Source organism: Oryzias latipes, chromosome 19 (genome assembly GCF_002234675.1).
Source record: "Oryzias latipes chromosome 19, ASM223467v1".
Classification (NCBI taxonomy): Eukaryota; Metazoa; Chordata; class Actinopteri; order Beloniformes; family Adrianichthyidae; genus Oryzias; species Oryzias latipes.
This window is the reverse complement of record NC_019877.2, coordinates 21010422-21028077: the sequence shown is the minus strand read 5'-3', so window position 1 is coordinate 21028077 and position 17656 is coordinate 21010422. Positions and strand designations below refer to the sequence as shown.

Here is a 17656-nt window from a genome sequence, read left to right as displayed (position 1 = left end):
CCTTTCAGGACAATCTTTCACCCAATGATCTCTCTGTCCACAAATCCAGCATCCATTATTATCCTGCTCTGACCCTCTGTTGCCACTTCCTCTAAACCTTCCTCTAAAATTTCCTTTTCAGCGACCACGCCCTTGGCCACGTCCACGATTTCGTCCTCTGTTCGTGTTCCTTCCAAAAAACACATCACTACTTTCATCCAGCCAAAAATGTATCTGCACTTTGATTCATAAATTTCTTTTCATTCACCATCACTTTTTCTGCATGAACAGCAAAATCCATAGACTGTTGCAGCGCTCCTGTAGGCAGATCTATGTAATACTGTAATACAATGATGTAATACTGTAATTACTGTTAATTTTTCCTTATCCAGTCTGCAATCTCTGGTGTAATAGCTTGCAGTAAGGCTTGTTTCAGCTGCTGTCTATAGGGACCATCATCATTATCATCATTTCTGAGTCTACTATTAGCTTTAAAAACTTCTTCAAATCTGACTCTAAAATCAGACACTAACTCTCCATCTTTTTGCTTAGTTTGACCAATTTTTCCATAATCAGGTCTCATTGGAAAGGCTTCTCTAATTCTTTGTCCTAAAAGTGTAAGACTTTGAATTAACTCTTGACTGTTATGCGGAAGAGGTCTGGGTGGATCGTCATCATCCATAGGGTTCCAATTTCCCTTTACTTCTGCCCAGTCTGCTTTCATAGCAGTCATCCATGCTTGTTGACATTCAATGCCATTCAGATGTTAAGCTCTCTGAACTTCCATCATTTCCCTGTGAGAGATAACTCCCTCTACTGCCTTCTTAACACCATTTAATGTCCAGGTGCTAAACACAAGAAGTGTAGACCTCTGGCCATCTTCTCCAGCTCTGGGATTGGGCACTTCAATCATTGGATATGTCTCTGCAAGTTCAGATGAACCTCCAGCTTCTTCCAAACCAACCCCCATAGTTTCTGTAGTTTTACTTTTCCGAATGCCATTCTTTCTTTATGTTGCTTCATTTAACCACAGTTTGCACACATTAATTCTTCCCTATTTTTTATTTCTTTTTTCTTTTTTATTCTGTTTTGTAACCATTGAACTATTTCAGTACATGACTGTACTCCAAGGTTCCCCTTAAAATTGTAGTTTTTATCCCATTTTCTCAAGAATGTAGTTGGACCTGGATGAACTCTTTCCATATATTTTGAATCCCCTGTTAATTCAACTTTTCTATTTGAATTCCCCCTTTTTTTAAATTTAATTATTTTATTTACGTTAGTGACAGAGAGTGATCAGAACCAACAGAGAATGTCTCTCAGGACCGAATTCCACTCCCCGTGCAACAAGCTTCTAGGTCAGACCTATTGTCTGATCTGGTGACACGTTTCGGGTCCTCCCAGGAGCAAAACCCGTTTTAGACTCTGGGTACTTTTCACCTAAAGCCTAATGTCTTTTTCTACTTCAACAAGCAGCCTTGTGTTAACACCGCAAGGTTTCCAGCTGCCCGCTGCCTCGAACAAGTTCACTCCATTTACACACACACTCACATTCACACCAAAGAAAAACCTTTTTTCTTAGTTTTTCTTTTTCTAGGCCTTTTAGGGACATTAAGCCTGTTGCGCGTTTTTAGGCTACAGGACTCGAACCTGTCCCTTTCATAATTCTGGGCCACTTCGAGGACTCGAACCTCCGAGTAAGCGCTTTACTTGCCTTGTCGTTGTGGTCTGACTGGTTCCAGATAGCGTCAATCCGGACCCAAGGAGCAGACCAGTCAATTGGCCGACTTAGAATTCACTACGACGGACTTTCCTCCGGAGACCTAGTCTCACGGGCTGTCGACAGACCTCAATCGGCGTGGTCCTCCCCCAAGGACTCAGATATGTTGTCATCCGGCTCGAGGGACCAAAGAATGTCAGATAAATGCATCTAGAGATTAAAGAAAAACAATTAGAAACAACAGACCACAACAAGAATCAAGTTTCTAATGCAAGAGGGAGAAAAGCAAGTGTGACAGAAGACATCCACCATGCTTTTCTTCTCCAAGAACTGCCTCTCCCTGTGCTGCTATTATTACAATTTCCAGACAAAGAGAAAAGTTCATGAGGGGGTGTCGTATAATGACCCATTTGGGTGGATTCTAAGTTCAAACAGTATGTCTTTTCAGCTAAGGACAGTGTGTCATAAAACCCCCTCATCCTAGCTGGGGATGAGAAACAGATGAACAAACACAAAACTGTTTTCTAAAAAGGTCAATCTGAGTTAACATTTAAATAATTTATAAATAATTTAAATAATTTCCTTCACATTCTCTAACCGCCTCTTCATTAGACAACGTCGTCACACTTGGCTGATGCATAATGCCCTGCGTTTTTCCTGATGAAGCCTTGGCATTGTGGGCGCCATGTGGGCGTGCTCGCCGCAGACATTTATGACAATTATGAGTGAATGAAGAAAAGGCTGTGTGGGTCTGGAATGCAGCTCTGTCTTCTCCTGTTTGCGCTGCTCTGATCCTGACAGCTTCAAGCAACAATCTTCTCTGTGGGACGCCTTCAGACCCCCAGACAGCTAACCGGGAGGAGGTGTTTGCTCCTGGAGGGGGAATGAGGAGCACCTGTGTTTGGGAGCTGACCAACAGTTGGAAAAAGACGATAGGAATGTTTGGAGCTTAATAAGGAAGTGGAACAGAAGGGGAGAAAAAGGCTGACAGGTGGAGGTGAGCAGATGGGGAGGCTGTGGTGAGAGGAGTTATTATTACCCCCCCCCCCATCCTACATGAGAACAGCTGGAGGAGACTTGACTCCCTGCAGACACGCAGAACCTCAGCCGGGCTCGGCACTCCTCAAAGCGCTCTTCCTGTTGTGACGGGAATGCTGGGAATATCTGAGATGTTGGCTGTGCGGTGCCCCCCCCTCACTGATGACTCTGAGGAATCCAACAGGATCCTGACAGGACCTGGACCAGAACCAGAAGCTGAGGACCTAGACTGGGACGGGTACAGCGCTTCACTGGAGCACAGAGCAGCAGCTGTGGGTGACTCATGCTTCATGGTGGTGTGTGTGTGTGTGTGTGTGTGGGGGGGGGGGGGGTGTCCTGGCATAGGTTGCTGCAGAAAAGTGAATTTTATTTTTAGCAAAAGTTTTTCTGACTGTAAAAATGAGTTAAGGTGTTTTGAAAAAAAAAAAAAAACTTCTGGAGAAAAAAAAAAAACATTTTGAACTTTTTGTGGTCAAAATTATTTGTCTTAAGAATTTTCCAAAGAGAAGCAAAAATCCTAAAAATGGTTTCACTGAGGTCCGGTCTAGATTCTATTATCTTTCAACATATAAAATCATTAAAATCGAACTATTTTGTGTTTTAACTTTTTCATTTCATGACATCTTTCCGAGAAAAAAAAACAAATATTCACCAAAAAAAAGCTATTTTTGGCTGTTTAAAACACAGTAAATAATAGCGGAAAGAAGAATCCTGTGATAGGAGCTGCAGCTGTGACTCATTCATGTGAATTTGATGCTGAAGATGCTGAAATGCACCAATCCGAGCCTTGAACGTTTGTGTCCCAACTTCACTCACGTGAGTCTTTTTTCTTTTTAAAATGTACAAGAGCACGCGCAGAAACGCGAATCCGTCATTTGTTTGGCACAAAATCTCAAGTTTAGAAAGAAAAGACCCTATTTAATGTTTCACATATTTATTTGTATGACATTCTTGCTAAACAAATCCCAACAAACGAACAAAAAGGTCCGCAATCAGTCGTGTGTCTGGAGCTCAGACACACAAACACCCTCGCATTGGCGACTGAAGCAAGGACATGCACTAAGATGAAGGTGGATGAAGATGATGTTGGGGTTGAAGGTCAAGCGGGAGTGAGTGGCTTCTGCAGGAGGGCTGAGGTGGAGGAACAGAGCTGAGAGGAGCTCCACCAAACGGATGGAGGCTGACTCAGAGCTGAGGCCTTCAGCAGAACTAGTTTGTCTGGTCAGTTGTGGTTGTTGTTCCGCTGCTTTAGTTCATCTGTATGAATGAATAAAGTGACGCTGCTGCTTTAGTTCAGGGGATTCATGGAGCCACAGCCTGTGTAGTGAGATCCTCTTTGTTGCTTCTTCTTCTTTGACCAAACTAATCCTCTCAGATTAACTTGTTGTTGCAAACGCTCAGATTAATGGGGTCATGTTTCATCCCTTTGTCATTCCGCTTCTGTTTTTGTCCAAAAAGCTGCAGTACAAGTTCAGTTCTTTATAAGCTGACAAAGATATCCTGCGTCTGGTTCCTGTGAACAAATGAAACACTCAAGGCTTTTTTCCTGCTAGGATCCGGAGAGCTCACCGGCCTTTCAGCATCCCTGCGTGCAGCGGGGCCGGTGTGAGCTGGAGCGTCAGCTGTCCGGCCTCTCCGACCGTCTGGAGGAGGAGGAGGCCTGCTCCGCCCAGCTGGCCCTGCACAGAGACAGACTGGAGGAAGAGTGCTGCAGCCTCCGGAGGCGCCTGGACGGCCTGGAGACGGCCCTGACGGCGGCTGAGCAGGACAAGCAGGTAGGACATGCCGGGATCCCCTGCAGCCTTCAGGTCCACACAGAGCTGCTGCTGCTCAGACCTGGTCTGCAGCGTCTTCCTGTGGTTTTTTATGGGGTATAAATCTGGTTATTTAAGGACATTTATGTTTCTAAAAATATGAGAAAGAAATCAAAGATTTCCTAAACTTCACTAAATATTTTAAATGCATTTTATTCAAATTTTGTTCTGAAATAAATGACTGTTTTTATGAATATATTCGCACGTGGAGCCGTTTATTATTTAAAAGTGTCCGATTTTTCAACATTTACACGATTTTGTTGGTTCCAAAGAAAATTCTGATAGTAAAATGTGCAATAATTCACTGAAAATCTTTTAAACTTAAAGCAAACCTATTAAAAAAGTGATTCATTGGAGAGTACAGAACTGAATTTAAGTGACACTTAAAGGACAATCAGACTAAAGTTATTTTCATATTTTCACTACAGTTTGTTGAAAACAAAAAACGTTTTTTTTCCATCATTTCCTAACTGAACGCAAAAAAGCTCAGAAACTCAACGTTTACATTTAAAAAAAACAAATTTGCTTTTATTTTCACTGAAATGACAGGGGGGCACTGAGATTTGGTGGTTTAAATCAGTGAATAAAAATATCTCATTTATTCCAAATCTAATAACTGTAAAATGTATTCTTACAAGAATAATAAAATTCCTTGTTCCTAGATTGTAAATCACATTTTTCTGTCGTATTACTGTAAATTTGTTTTCGCCTTGCAAAAAAAAGAGAAATTTATATAAATAAATGTGTTTAAAAAGCTTCACTAATGTTTGCGTTTATGTGCCACTGTTTTGGGGAAAATTCTCAGAAATGTCTTGATTTTTTTTCCTTTTTCAATTTAAAATGATCCTTAGATGAATAAAAATTTAGTTTTAAAAAAAGAACAAAAGAAAAAGGTAAGTATGATTCTTTGCCCAGGGAAAAGACAGTTTTTCTGGATTGATGAGTAGCTGAAACATGATGCTGGATGGTTTTTGACTTTTCATTCTCTACATGGAGCCAATTTGAGCATTTTAGGAGCTGAAGCAAACAAACAAACAAAAAAAGCAGCACAGTAACTTCTGCTCAGAGGTTTTATCAGCAAACACTTGAGCTCGTCACTTCTCATTAAGTCCAGGGAGTGATTCTTTACAACTGAACTGCGATTTGAATCAACAGCCTCTTAATCTCTACACTGTGTTGTGTTGACGGTACATCAGAGCAGATTCATAAAAAACTGTCATAATGATCTATGCCCTGGTGAAAAAAGCTGTTTTTGTTTTTCTCGCTGTTGTGCGTTCAACAAAGCAGTGAGCAGAGACTCCTCTGAGAGTTTGGAAAAATTGTTAATCCTTCAGAAATGTTTCGCTTTAAAACATAAAAGAAACAATGTAAAGCAACTGTAGCCCATCTGAGAGCTGAGGAATGAAAGCAGCATGTTTGACCTTCATGTGAACCAAGGCAGAAACTCTGAAACAGCTCCTGATGAAGCACAGCGCTGAACCAACAGCTGACTTATGCATGTTTGTCTTTAGAGGCTGGCATCCACTATGGGAAAGACTAGATTAGCACAAGGCTTTGGGAAGCTAATATGTCATTTCAACACTTTTCAAAGCAGACACAGAAAGAGTGCAAATACTTTATTCCTAAAAGAATACAAGGAGTCTGTAGACATATAGAACCTAGAAGGGTCCTGACAGCAGCAGGAGTGGTGAAACCACCACCAACGCCAATTACTTTCTGACAGTTACGTAAAGCTTTTGTTCCTGTGCGAAGGTTGATCTGTAGGGGTGCTGCAGGTTTTGGGGTTTTCCGGCATTGAGGAGGGTCGTAGAGAGGAGTGGCTGCATCCTTAAGGGGAGCACAGATTCGTCTTGCGGTTCTCTTGAGGCTCGTACGGCCAACTCAAGGGACATCATGAAAACGGAACATACCATTGTCGTCGGTGTATCGTGAAATTTGTAAGGCTATTTGAAATTGCATGCAGTTATGAAGTCCTTATGTAGGGGACCACAGATGACCACATGTGATCCAATGGGATTTAAGAATGTAAAGCGCAGGGATATTAAGATTCAGGCAGTTTTGGACAGCTAAAGGGTCCTGAAAAGAGGTCCTGAGATTTTTTTTGTGTTTGAGCACTAGGGGCAGTAGAGAGAGAGTGACGGACAAAGCATGTGTGTGATGGCGAAAGTCGTGAGGTCCGAGCAAAGATTTTCGAAGAAAGGCGGATTAAAGAAAAACCCAAAAACTCATGTACGCCTGAATTATCATCATTCAAGAGTGTACGACGGATACAGCACACGCTAGTCATCAGTTACTGGCTCCTTACGGACTGCATGCATGCATGAGGAGTGACTGAACAATGGACACATTGTAAGTGTGTAAGTGCTTTGAGCGTCTGGAAAAGTGCAGCTAAATCTAATCCAGAGAGAGAACGCTGTGTGCCGTGTGCAGGTGATACGAAAAGGCGGTGCATCTCCATGCATTGACACAAAAAATTGAACGATCAATATTTAGTCATGTCTGTTCTTCCCTCCGCAGGAATTCTATTTCCAGTCCGTTCATGTGTCAATTTCTCGGCAGACAGTCAGGGAACCGGAAACAGGTCGTGGTTTCAAAATAAATAAATAAATAAATTAAACTTTATTTTATACTTAAGGTGACGTGCCCATGCGATAATGCACGTTAACGCCACATTTAACACAATTTTCCTCTGTGGACAACAACAGTTTACTTTTGGAAGTACTAAAACATAACATTTATGAGATAAAACATGCATGTTACAAAGACTTGATAAGGAAGGAGAAGGGATAGGACCGGATTGCTTCCATTTTGGATGAGCACATAGAGAACGGAACAAACTACTTGACAGGGGGAGTGGCATGATAAACCACTACTCCAGAAGCCGAGGGGGGGGAGCAATGGAGTCAATTTAACCAACTCATAAGACGGAATCCCACGCAACGCAACGGAGATGAACTGAAGACGGACCAGTGTAAATTCAGGGTTAGTGCCTGGACACAGTCACTACACTCTGAACAGAGTCTACACTCTGATGGCCAATTTCTTTATTTATAACAGTCAGGAGCCAGTCTCAACATCACTCACATGCCCCTTGGTCCGTCCACAGGACATTCATGGGTTAAAAATAGAAAAATAGGTATAATATGCCTGCGCCTCACCTATATGACAGTCAGTTTTATCCTTGCGTCTTTTATAACTGTCTACTATAACCTGTACATAACATTTTCACTCTACGGGTTCACAGAGAAGTCTACAACCTTGATGTTTCATGACAACTACCTGTGTGCCCCGGACAGGTTTGCCCATGTTTTACCCGAAAACGACACACCTGTAAGGACAGTTGAGACAAAGAAATAGCAAAAGATCATCATTTTTGAGGGTTTTCTTCTCATATTGCAAACAAGCTGTGACAAATGTCAAAAAGCTGCCCTTTTATCTGCTTGTTCTGGAGCAAATCTAAACTGAGTGAAAAGCCAAGCCCCGACATTCCAGTCTGCAAATGACTACAGGTGCTTCACACACTTGGTTATAACGACCAGCAGCGGCTCAGCTCCGACCTGTTACCGTCTCTGTGGCTTTCTGAGAACTTCCTGACCATTGGCGAGGCTGTTTCTATGGAAGCGCTGGCAGAAGAGAGACTCAAAGCAGAATGCATGACAGTTAAAGTGGAAAAATGCCCAAAAAACCAAATAGACGATGAAGTGAATCGTTCATATGCCAGAGAAGCTTTCTCTTTTCATCCCAACTGTCTGATCTGTTGGTTCTAGCTTCCACTTGGGCTTCACCTAAACACCACCACCACCCTACAGCTTTTTCTGCTCAGTTTTGGGATGTTTTTATCATTTTATCGTCCCACGAAACTTCAGTTTTCACGGGACGCAGCTTGTCAGTGCCATAAAGGTTTGTCTGCTTAAGACTGTCAGCAGCTGTCCTGTTTTACAAGCTCTTCCAAACTGAGGTTTACCTCCTGATTCCTTTCATTTTTCATCCTAGAAATGAAAAATGAATCATCAATCATCAGGCAACTCTTCCCAGATGAATTTCAGAAAAAGTCAGCGCTCTAACCTTTAATTTCATGCAGCTGTGTGTTATTACGCTTCATGCTCTGTGCGTTTATGGCGTCTGCATGAACGGAAGGTGGAGACCTGGTGCCTTAACAGTCCAATATCTGACATCCAGTGTGTGTTTGAACATGCTTATGACAAATTATAGGGAAAGCAAATATTCCACACTGCTTAACTCCCTGGAGTTGTTGGGATGTCAGCGCTGACAGCCTCTCCCCACCACCACCACCACCACCACCTAAATCCTCCATCTGTTTATTCAACCACCCAGAGATCAAGGGGCAAACTTTTGGGGGAATTTTTAAAAAATTTCTTGCAGTGAAGATATTCCCCAAAAATCTCACGGTGATTTTAGAAATCTCGCTCAGATCCCTCAGTTAAATCCTTTTTCTCAAAAATTGAGCCAAAAGGGCTTTACTGTTCAGAAACATGAATAAACTAATAGAATTAAAAAACAAAACAAAACAAAAAATGCCTGCAGCAGGTCAGTATGACCATAAATAAAATAATGAAAAAGAAAAGCAATGAATAGACTATTAACCATAAGAAGAACCGTTCAGTGTAACAAAAACACCTCAGAAATGTATCATGTGGGCCACGTGGCCCGTGGTATCTCTCACTTCATTTTACCTTTGTTAAAACTGGAACTGGGTTCTTATTGGTTAAATTTGAAACATTAAAGAAAAAACAAGTCAAATTGAGGCTCAGTAGTGGGCGTGGCCTCCTCGTGCCCGTGCAGTGTGGCACACTGCAGCCACATGAGGTCTGGCATTGTCTTGCATAAGGGGGAACCCAGGGCCAATCGTACCCGCATCCGGTCTCACAAGGGGTCTGAGAGTCTCATCTCCGTACCCAATGGCAGTCAGGCTCCCTCTGGTGAGCACATGGTGATCTCTGCAGCCCTCCAAAGAAATGCCCCCAAAGCAGTACTGACCGTACTGCCAAACGGGTCGTGTTGGAGGATGTTGCAGCAGGAGAACGTTCTCCACGGCGTCTCCAGACTCTGTCACTTCTGTCACGTGTGCTCAGTGTGAACCCACTTTTATCTGTGAGGAGCACAGGGTGCCAGTGGCGAATTCCCCAATCTTGGTGTCCTCTTGCAAATGCCAAACCTCTTGCACGGTGTTGGGCTGTAAACACAACCCCCCCTGTGGACGTGGGTCCTCGTACCACCTCATGGAGTCTGTTTCTAACAGGTTGAGTAGACATGTGCACATGTGTGGCCTGCTGGAAGTCGTTTTGCAGGGCTCTGGCTGTGCTCCTCCTCTTTGCACAAAGGAGGAGGTGTTGGTCCTGATGCTGGGTTGTTGCTATCCTCCCCATCTCCTGATGTACCGTCTCCTGGTAGCTTCTCTGTCCTCTGGACACAACGCTGACAGACGCAGCAAATCTTCTTGCCACAGCTCGCATTAATGTGCCGTCCTGGATGCGTTGCACTTCCCGTGCCACTTGAGTGTGTTGTAGACGCTGTCTCATGGTACTGGAGTGACAACACTGTCAGCATTCAAAAGTCACCAAAACATCAGGCAGGGTCATCACTTGCAGAACTACTCCTTGATTGTCTTGCTGATCACTTATTTCCACTTGTTGTGTTCCACTTCCAGAAAAACATGACATTGTTCATCAGTCAGTGCTGCTTTCTAATTGGACAGTTTGATTACAGAGAAGTGTGGTTGACTTGGAGTAACAATGAGTGGTTCAGGTGTTCCCTTTCATTTTTTGAGCAGTGTATATTGCACATAGTATTTCTGTAAACTCCAAAAAGCCCAAAAAGTTTTACTTCTTGTCCGTTAGTGGATGCTGTGCCTTTTTCGGGGTCTAAAGTATTTTATGACTTCAGCACAGAGGATGCAGCGCGAGTCTACATGCACGCCTGATCTGAAGAAGATTAGACACAACTGTCTGCTCAGAAACGTCTTACCGTAAAACATGTGTCCCCCGTCAGCAGGACGCATCTCAGCCTGCTATCTCACTAACATCATCACATCCTCGAGTCTTAGCCGGAGCCAAGCTTTAGATGCGACTAGGGCGCTTTGATGTCAAAGAAAAAGAGGCAAAACAAGGACATCTGGCTGTTTGATGAAAGCCATTGCAGACCCAAACCTCTACAACCACAAAGAGGCGAGCAGCTCCAAACACAGCAGTTCACTTGATCCAACTTGATGACACAAAGTCATATCTCTCATATCTCTAATAAGATTTGAAGTCCCACAAATCTTCGACCTTCCACAGTGGTTAAACTGAATGTCCCATCTGCTTGCAGCAGTCAGACGGTGAGGTGAGGAGGCTGGCGGAGCAGCTTCTCCAGAGGAACGAGGCCGTGAAGAAGCTGCAGAGGGAGAAGGAGCATTTGGCGGAGCTCAGCCAGGTATGCACCCAGAGTTCTGGTGTATGATTTTGCCTGTGAAAACCAAATTCATCATCCTCCTCACCGCGAGGACACGTCAGCCTGCAGCAAAATGTACAAGGATTGCTGCTCATGATGTGTATGATGAAGAGCAGACAAGTAGCAGAATCTTCTAAAAGGGAAAAAACACATCAATGATACACATAAACAGACATGTTTGATTTTTTACCAAATCTACATTTTTTTTTAATCAGTATAAGATATAATTCAATTTTTGGGGCATTTGGACAGAAAGTGATCTTTTGGTTTCATCAACAGATGAAGTATATCTCTCATTAACAATGTTTTGAAACTTCATTTTCTCTCTTTGTAAAAATAGTGAAGGATCTATTTGTCTACATGTGGACTCATCAGAATGGAGGTTTTGGCTTTCCTGTGGTGTTTTCTACGTCACAAATACAATCCTTTTTTTCAACAGCATTTTTTCATCTGCTCCTGATTCAGAAGAATCTTTGAACAAACAAATTCTCAGAAATGCCATTTTAATCTTAAACTTCTTTATCTATGTCCTCCATCTGCAGAAAAATGCTGCAAGAACACATTAAAAACACAATTTTTGCCTTTAATCTTTGTATCTGGCAACAGGCAACAGGATATTTTGTTTTTTTCTGTTTATATTAAAGCTTATTTAGTTTTACTAGCACATATGTTTGTTTTATTTACTGGACAACACTGTGTTGTGATGTGGAACAACACGATTAATGATAAATTGACACGACTCTGCTTTTTATTGAGGTTCTGCAGCTTCACCATTACAGTCGACACTACTTGTTTGTTTCAGTCCTAAAGTTCTGCTGCTTTTGGTAGATACTGTTTCAGAGACAAATGTTCAGCTGTGATCTTCTGTCGCACCAACAGCAGGCCATCGAGGACCTACAGATGGAGGAGGAGAAGGTGAACAAGCTGGCCAAAGAGAAAACCAAGCTGCAGATGCAGGCTGAAAATGTAAGAGCAATGCACAGGAAAAAACATCAGTGAAATGTTTGCTGTGGGTGAGCTGATCCAATCCATCACAAAGACGGATGTGCCTTTTTTCAGCTGGACAGGTGGCTCTCATTCTAAAATCTATTACCCGCATGTGGGGCTTGAATCAATTACTTTTATCAGGATTCATTCCATACATCATTCCAAAGAGAGGATAATGCAAAGCAGATGAAAGCCTAAAAAAAGCCACCCAGGGCAACAATTTCATTGACACAAGCCAACTGAGATGGAGATCTTTTTTCATGTTGTATAAACATTTTCCCATGCAGACTTTCAGAATGTTTTCTGCTGATTTATAGCTTAAAAACTGCTAGAATTTTGAGGAAAATGAAAAAGAAACATGTTTTTTTTTGTTTGTTTTTTCGAAAAGTAGAGTGATGTTTGTCTGTGGTGTGTCTCTATAGTTGGAGAACGAGCTGGAGAAGAGCAGGAAGAGGCTGGAGAGCGACAGCAGATCCCCTTTGGAGGGACCCATACTGTCAGAGAAGATGAGGAACGGGCTGGAGGAGCTCATCAAAAGGTCAACTGGATTAAAACTTAAAACTTCTACAAAATTCTAACAGGTCAAATGCTATAGATTTGCTGATAACATTTTCTGAAGGGAAGGCGGAGTAAAACATAAAGAGAGACGATGTCTGAATCTATAGATTGTTGCTGCCATTATTAAAACAGGAGTGTATCGTCTCCATAAAGTAACACTCAATGGTTGTGCTGTACTAAACTGGTAAAAACCCAACAGTATATAAAGTTTGCAAGAAAAAGGTCATTTTAGCTCAGAAGCTCTAAAAATGTATTGATAAAATATCTAACCTCTTTACTGGGATTGCGTAATGTGAATCAAATATATTTAAATAATTTAGGAAGTCGAAATATTAAGTTGCATAGTTGTCATAGGCCTAAAATGATCCACAAATGGCTACCTGTGGCTCTGCAATCCACATTTGATCATATTTAATTTATGTATCATTACTTAAACATCACGTACTGACATGTATACTAACAATTGTTTGTCCTTACATTAGCGGGAATGTTCTACAGAGTGTTCAAAGACACACTCCAATGACAATTGTGTTTTTGGTGTTTTTAACGTGTGCTCGTACATTTTTCTGATGACAGAGAACATGCACTGTAAAGAGAAGATTAAGCTCAAAATGGCATTTCTGAGGATGCTTATTTCTTTATTCCTGTGAAACAGGAGCAGACCAAAAAAGGCTGTTTCAAAAAGCTCATATCTGTGACGACGAAAATACGCTGAGCAAGCGTCCTGCTCCGCTCCATTCTGATGCATCCACCTGCAGACAAATAGATTCATAAACACCTTAGACCTGAAATCTGGATCAAAACCAGATAAAAGCCCCAAAATTGCTCCCCATTTTTTGTTGCACCGCGATCGTTAGCTTGGGGTCGGTTGTCAGGGGCTGTAAGCTAGCGAGGGAGCTGTCCAGCTAAACAGAGAGCTCTCAAGAATGGGGAGAGGATTGGAGGGTGAGGTTGCTCTGCGCCAACAGCTACAACTCAGAGGTGAATTTCTAATGAACTCCTGCCACTCTGCAGAAAGGAATTTTGATTGTGACTCAAAGTGACATAATCATAATTAAAAGACTCTTTTACAACAGATCAAAAGATGTTTGGAGTGGGTCTTGAAGGGTATGAAACGTGTTCAGAGATGTCATGTTTTCTCATGTTGGCAGCCATTTTTGATCCTTAATGAGTTCACAAACGCTAATTAGACAAAATGAGGAGTGAACTTTTTTTTATTTTAAACCCTATGGGTGAAGATGTTTTTACTTTGAAAGGTAAACACCTCAGAACTTGAGCTTTGAGACTCGAGGACAATGTTTTTGAATGTCTCTTTTCTTTTAATCTCTAGAGCATCTCTGCCAAATTTGATTTACGTGGTCTGTTTTCACTTTTTTTGGCCGTTGTGTGTTTCTCTGAAATCATAAATGTTTCTGTTTCTTTGGGTTGAAGTGACAATATGACAGTTTTAGCCAAAAGGTTCCTTCCGTTGTTGGCATTCAGTCAGTCGTGTTCCTTCTTAGAGACCTTTGTAAAGCTTTTCTCACAGCTTTGTGCTCAGCAGTGTCAGTGCCATGATCACATGATCCGGGTTCTGAACCAGAACCTGCTGCAGGATCTTCCAGTGTGACACGATGAGAGCTTCAGAGGTGCTAAACGTGAGATCCACCTGTAAGAATAGTGACTCATTCTCTCCTGGATTATTCAATCTGTCAGATGAGCTTCCAGTTCAGTGAATCTTCATCAGTGTGACATTGTAACAAAAGAAAAAGGTTGTCTGCAGAAACCCTCCCAGAAGAGAAGAGTGGAGCTCATCCCCTCTGGCAAACTGTCCAAAGGTTTCATTAAAATGCTTTCTGAACGTATTCTTCCCTCCGTTCAGTCCCATATTCCAACTCTGTTCCTCTGGGAGTTTGTTTCAAACTGTTGAAGTCATGTGACCTTTAAATCACTGTAATGTTTGTCCAAAAATTCTAACATGAATTATTATTGAGCGCATTGATTCACCGTCCAAATTAGGGCAGATTGACATAATTCCTCAAAATAATTTATTTTTAAATTCGGTAAATGCTTTTTTCACCCCTGATTCATGCATTTTGTGATTCATCAAACAGAAGTTGAGCTCCTATTTAAGGTGCAAACATTTGTCACATCTCTCGTGTGTTTTATGACATTTTAATGACACTGAGCCTCACTCTGCAGCTGGTAATGAAATAATAGTTGCAGGGATAGGCTCCAGCAACCCTGTGACTCTAGCCCTTGTGCTATCCCATGACCCCACCCTTACATTGACGTGTTCTCCCTACCATGACAAAGGTGGATAAAGGTGGAAAGATTTCATGTCATCCATGGACACCAGTGAAGATCACAAATCATTGAAGAAAAAGGTTCAGAGCACTGTCTAGTGGGTCTAGATGACCCAACTCCCAATGTTAAAGTGCCTAGGATAGCACAAGGGCTACAAGGGATCGAGCAGGTCCCAAAAAAGATGGATGAACAAATTCAACTACATCAATCAACTACAATCAACTACATAAAAGCCAACATACATTTTTAAAAACAATAAAATCAGATATTAAATACAGTTTATTAAAAAGGAAAAAAAAAACAGTAAAAAAGACAAAAAATGTAATTTTAAATACAAAAATGATTTTTAAGTCTTCTAAGAGGCAGTTTTAGAGATGTTCACAAGTCCCTTTTGGTCCGACTCAAGTATCTAGTCCTAAACCGGATAAAGAAACTGTCACAAGTTGCTGTTGGACTCTTTTTCAATGAATCGCATAGAGTATAGATGGTTTGTGACTAAAAAAAAAGCCTTTAACTTTTGACTTGACAGAGATGTCCTGTAAATAAAATCGGGGGCAGGCAACAGAAACTCTGTCAGGACTCTCTCAGGGCTGGACTCAGATGTAGAGTTTTCGAGCTTTTAATCTCAGAGAATGGCAATAGCTGTGGTACAGGATAGGACCAAACACAGTGGCACAGGACAAAGGGAGACCATTTTAGACATTGAAAGACAGTGAAAAAAATCTAACCAAAAATGAAACAACAAACCTAAAACATTAATCATTAAACATCATTATGGAGATCAGCTGAACTGATCTGACCTCTCGTCTTCTCTCAGCAGGAAGGACTTGGAGATCAGCAGCACCAGCAGCAGGCTGGAGGCAGAGGAGGCCCTAAACATCGGGCTGCAGAGGAAAAACAAGGAGCTGCAGGTCAGGCTGTTTACTGACTGGACATGAAGCACTGAAGGAAGCGGATATGTCACATGCTGACGCATACAGGTGCTGCAGGTTTTTGGGTTGTCCGTCCCCGTAGAGGGTCGGCTGCAGGTGTGTCTTGCAGTTCTCTTGATAAAGAGGAAAAATGTAAACTCATGTGTTATGAGGGGAACACCCAAAATACAGTCCGCACCTGCGATCTGAAATAGTTTGATTCATGAAAAGGTTGGTGAACATTGCTGGGTAAACATTGTCCAAATTCCCACCCCGCTAACGGACTCTAGTGTGGGACTATCTGTGCCCTGGATTTGAACTTAAATCAGACACATGCTCACACAGAACATGATGTCAACCATTTACAAAATAAAAACCTGAACTTTTTATGAAGACTATTCATGAATCTGCTGTATTCTGATGAAGAAAACTTACATTTTAGGAACAGGTTTATATAATGGCAAATCGTTCAAACACAATGCATTGTGGTCTTGCAAGTTAGTTTTTCGCAGAGACTTGTGAGGAATTTCTGAAGCACTGCATTCTGTAGGTTCGGACACTGTGAAAAGAAGACAAATGCAAGATGTAGTGAGGAGGTCAGGGTTCTATTAACACTTGTGCTATCTTGTGGGGTCCAGATGACCCCACTCCCAACCTTAACATGCCTCCGAGGCACAAGTGCTAATATGCAATAGTCAGAGAACCTGACTGATGCTGGTTGTCGTCCTCTTCCTCTGTGGAGAAGGTCAAAACCTTCAGATCAAAAGCTGAATATCAGTTTTTAACATTTTTAATTTTCAACATGTGAACGTTGTTATACAATGGTGGGGGGTGGGCGGTTGATCCGTCTCAGGTTATTAGAACAAGTCTTGGCTGAATGATCTCTTATCTTGGTTTGTCTTGACCCCTGAAAAAACCACCACCTACAGCAGCAGCAGGTCAGGAACCGCCAGCCGAAGGTCGCCGAGGTCAGACACGGCCTCAGGCTCTGCTGCGTTCACTTATGCTTCTGCTGGAGGGGCGGGGGTGTCAAAAGTTGATCACCTCCATGGTGAACTTCCATCATTCCCCCTTCCGACAGGCTTCACTCAGAACAAGAGGGAAGTATAAATGGAAATGTGAGCAGATGAAACCTTTTCGATGGTTTGAAACCTTTCGGGTGTGAAAAATAAAACAGAAATAATTTGGAGCCTGTAGCATTGGGGCCATAGAGGACAGCTGGCACACGGATGACATTGTTTGCTCAAAGCCACTTGAAGTTAGGACAACATCATTTTCGCAAATTAGATTCTTCTGAGCCTCTTTTTCTAGATGCAATCGAGGATCCCTGGGAACTTTTTTCCGTGGCTCTGGGCCACCATACAGAGGGGATTTGTCTGGACATGAGCTGGTTTTTAGATGCAGGTGCTCCCCTTGGTTCCTCACAGCTCAAACAGGGAGCTTCTTGGTGTCTGGCTGCAGTACCGAAATGAGATCTGTGTGTTTTTAGCTAGTCAGTTTTCACATTTACTGTCCCACAGTGAGGCTGCAGTGTTTCTGACAGAGCATGCCTGAAGATGTAAGCAAGTCTGCCAGCATTCGGATACGTCTGCAGCGTTCTGATACGTCTGCGTCTGCAGGCTACAGCCGCCTGTCGGCTGGAAGTCACCACACTTCTGCAGAGTCGAGATGTTTGATGATCTTTGTTGGTTTTATTGCGTGGTGGTAAACCCTGACTCAAAGGAGTGGACCACATCATAAAGGTATCACTCTCTGAGGGCTCCTGCAGATGTTTGGCTGGAGGTGTTCAGGCCAAAACACATGGTTTCATGTCCGACTGCAACATTTCTACAACCAGCATTTAGTCCAGATTGTTTCTTCATTAAAACATGTTCTGAGAAAAAACATGGAAGAGAGTTGTAAATATATATAAA

General features: G+C 42.2%; 1 protein-coding gene across 2 annotated transcripts in view; it reads left to right on the top strand.

The window, feature by feature from the left end:
- Positions 1–17656, top strand: part of LOC101168994 (myosin-16) — a 59563-nt gene that overhangs the window by 21113 nt on the left and 20794 nt on the right. Inside the window, exons 1-6 of one of the 2 annotated variants that reach the window (XM_020712018.2) lie at positions 2527–3009; positions 4291–4512; positions 10879–10983; positions 11881–11967; positions 12411–12526; positions 15653–15743. In XM_020712018.2, the coding sequence (XP_020567677.1) occupies positions 2851–3009; positions 4291–4512; positions 10879–10983; positions 11881–11967; positions 12411–12526; positions 15653–15743 (780 nt within the window). In that variant the 5' untranslated portion in view covers positions 2527–2850. Of the gene's footprint in view, positions 1–2526; positions 3010–4290; positions 4513–10878; positions 10984–11880; positions 11968–12410; positions 12527–15652; positions 15744–17656 lie in introns of those variants that run through there. The other variant, XM_011488463.3, reaches the window with a different exon arrangement.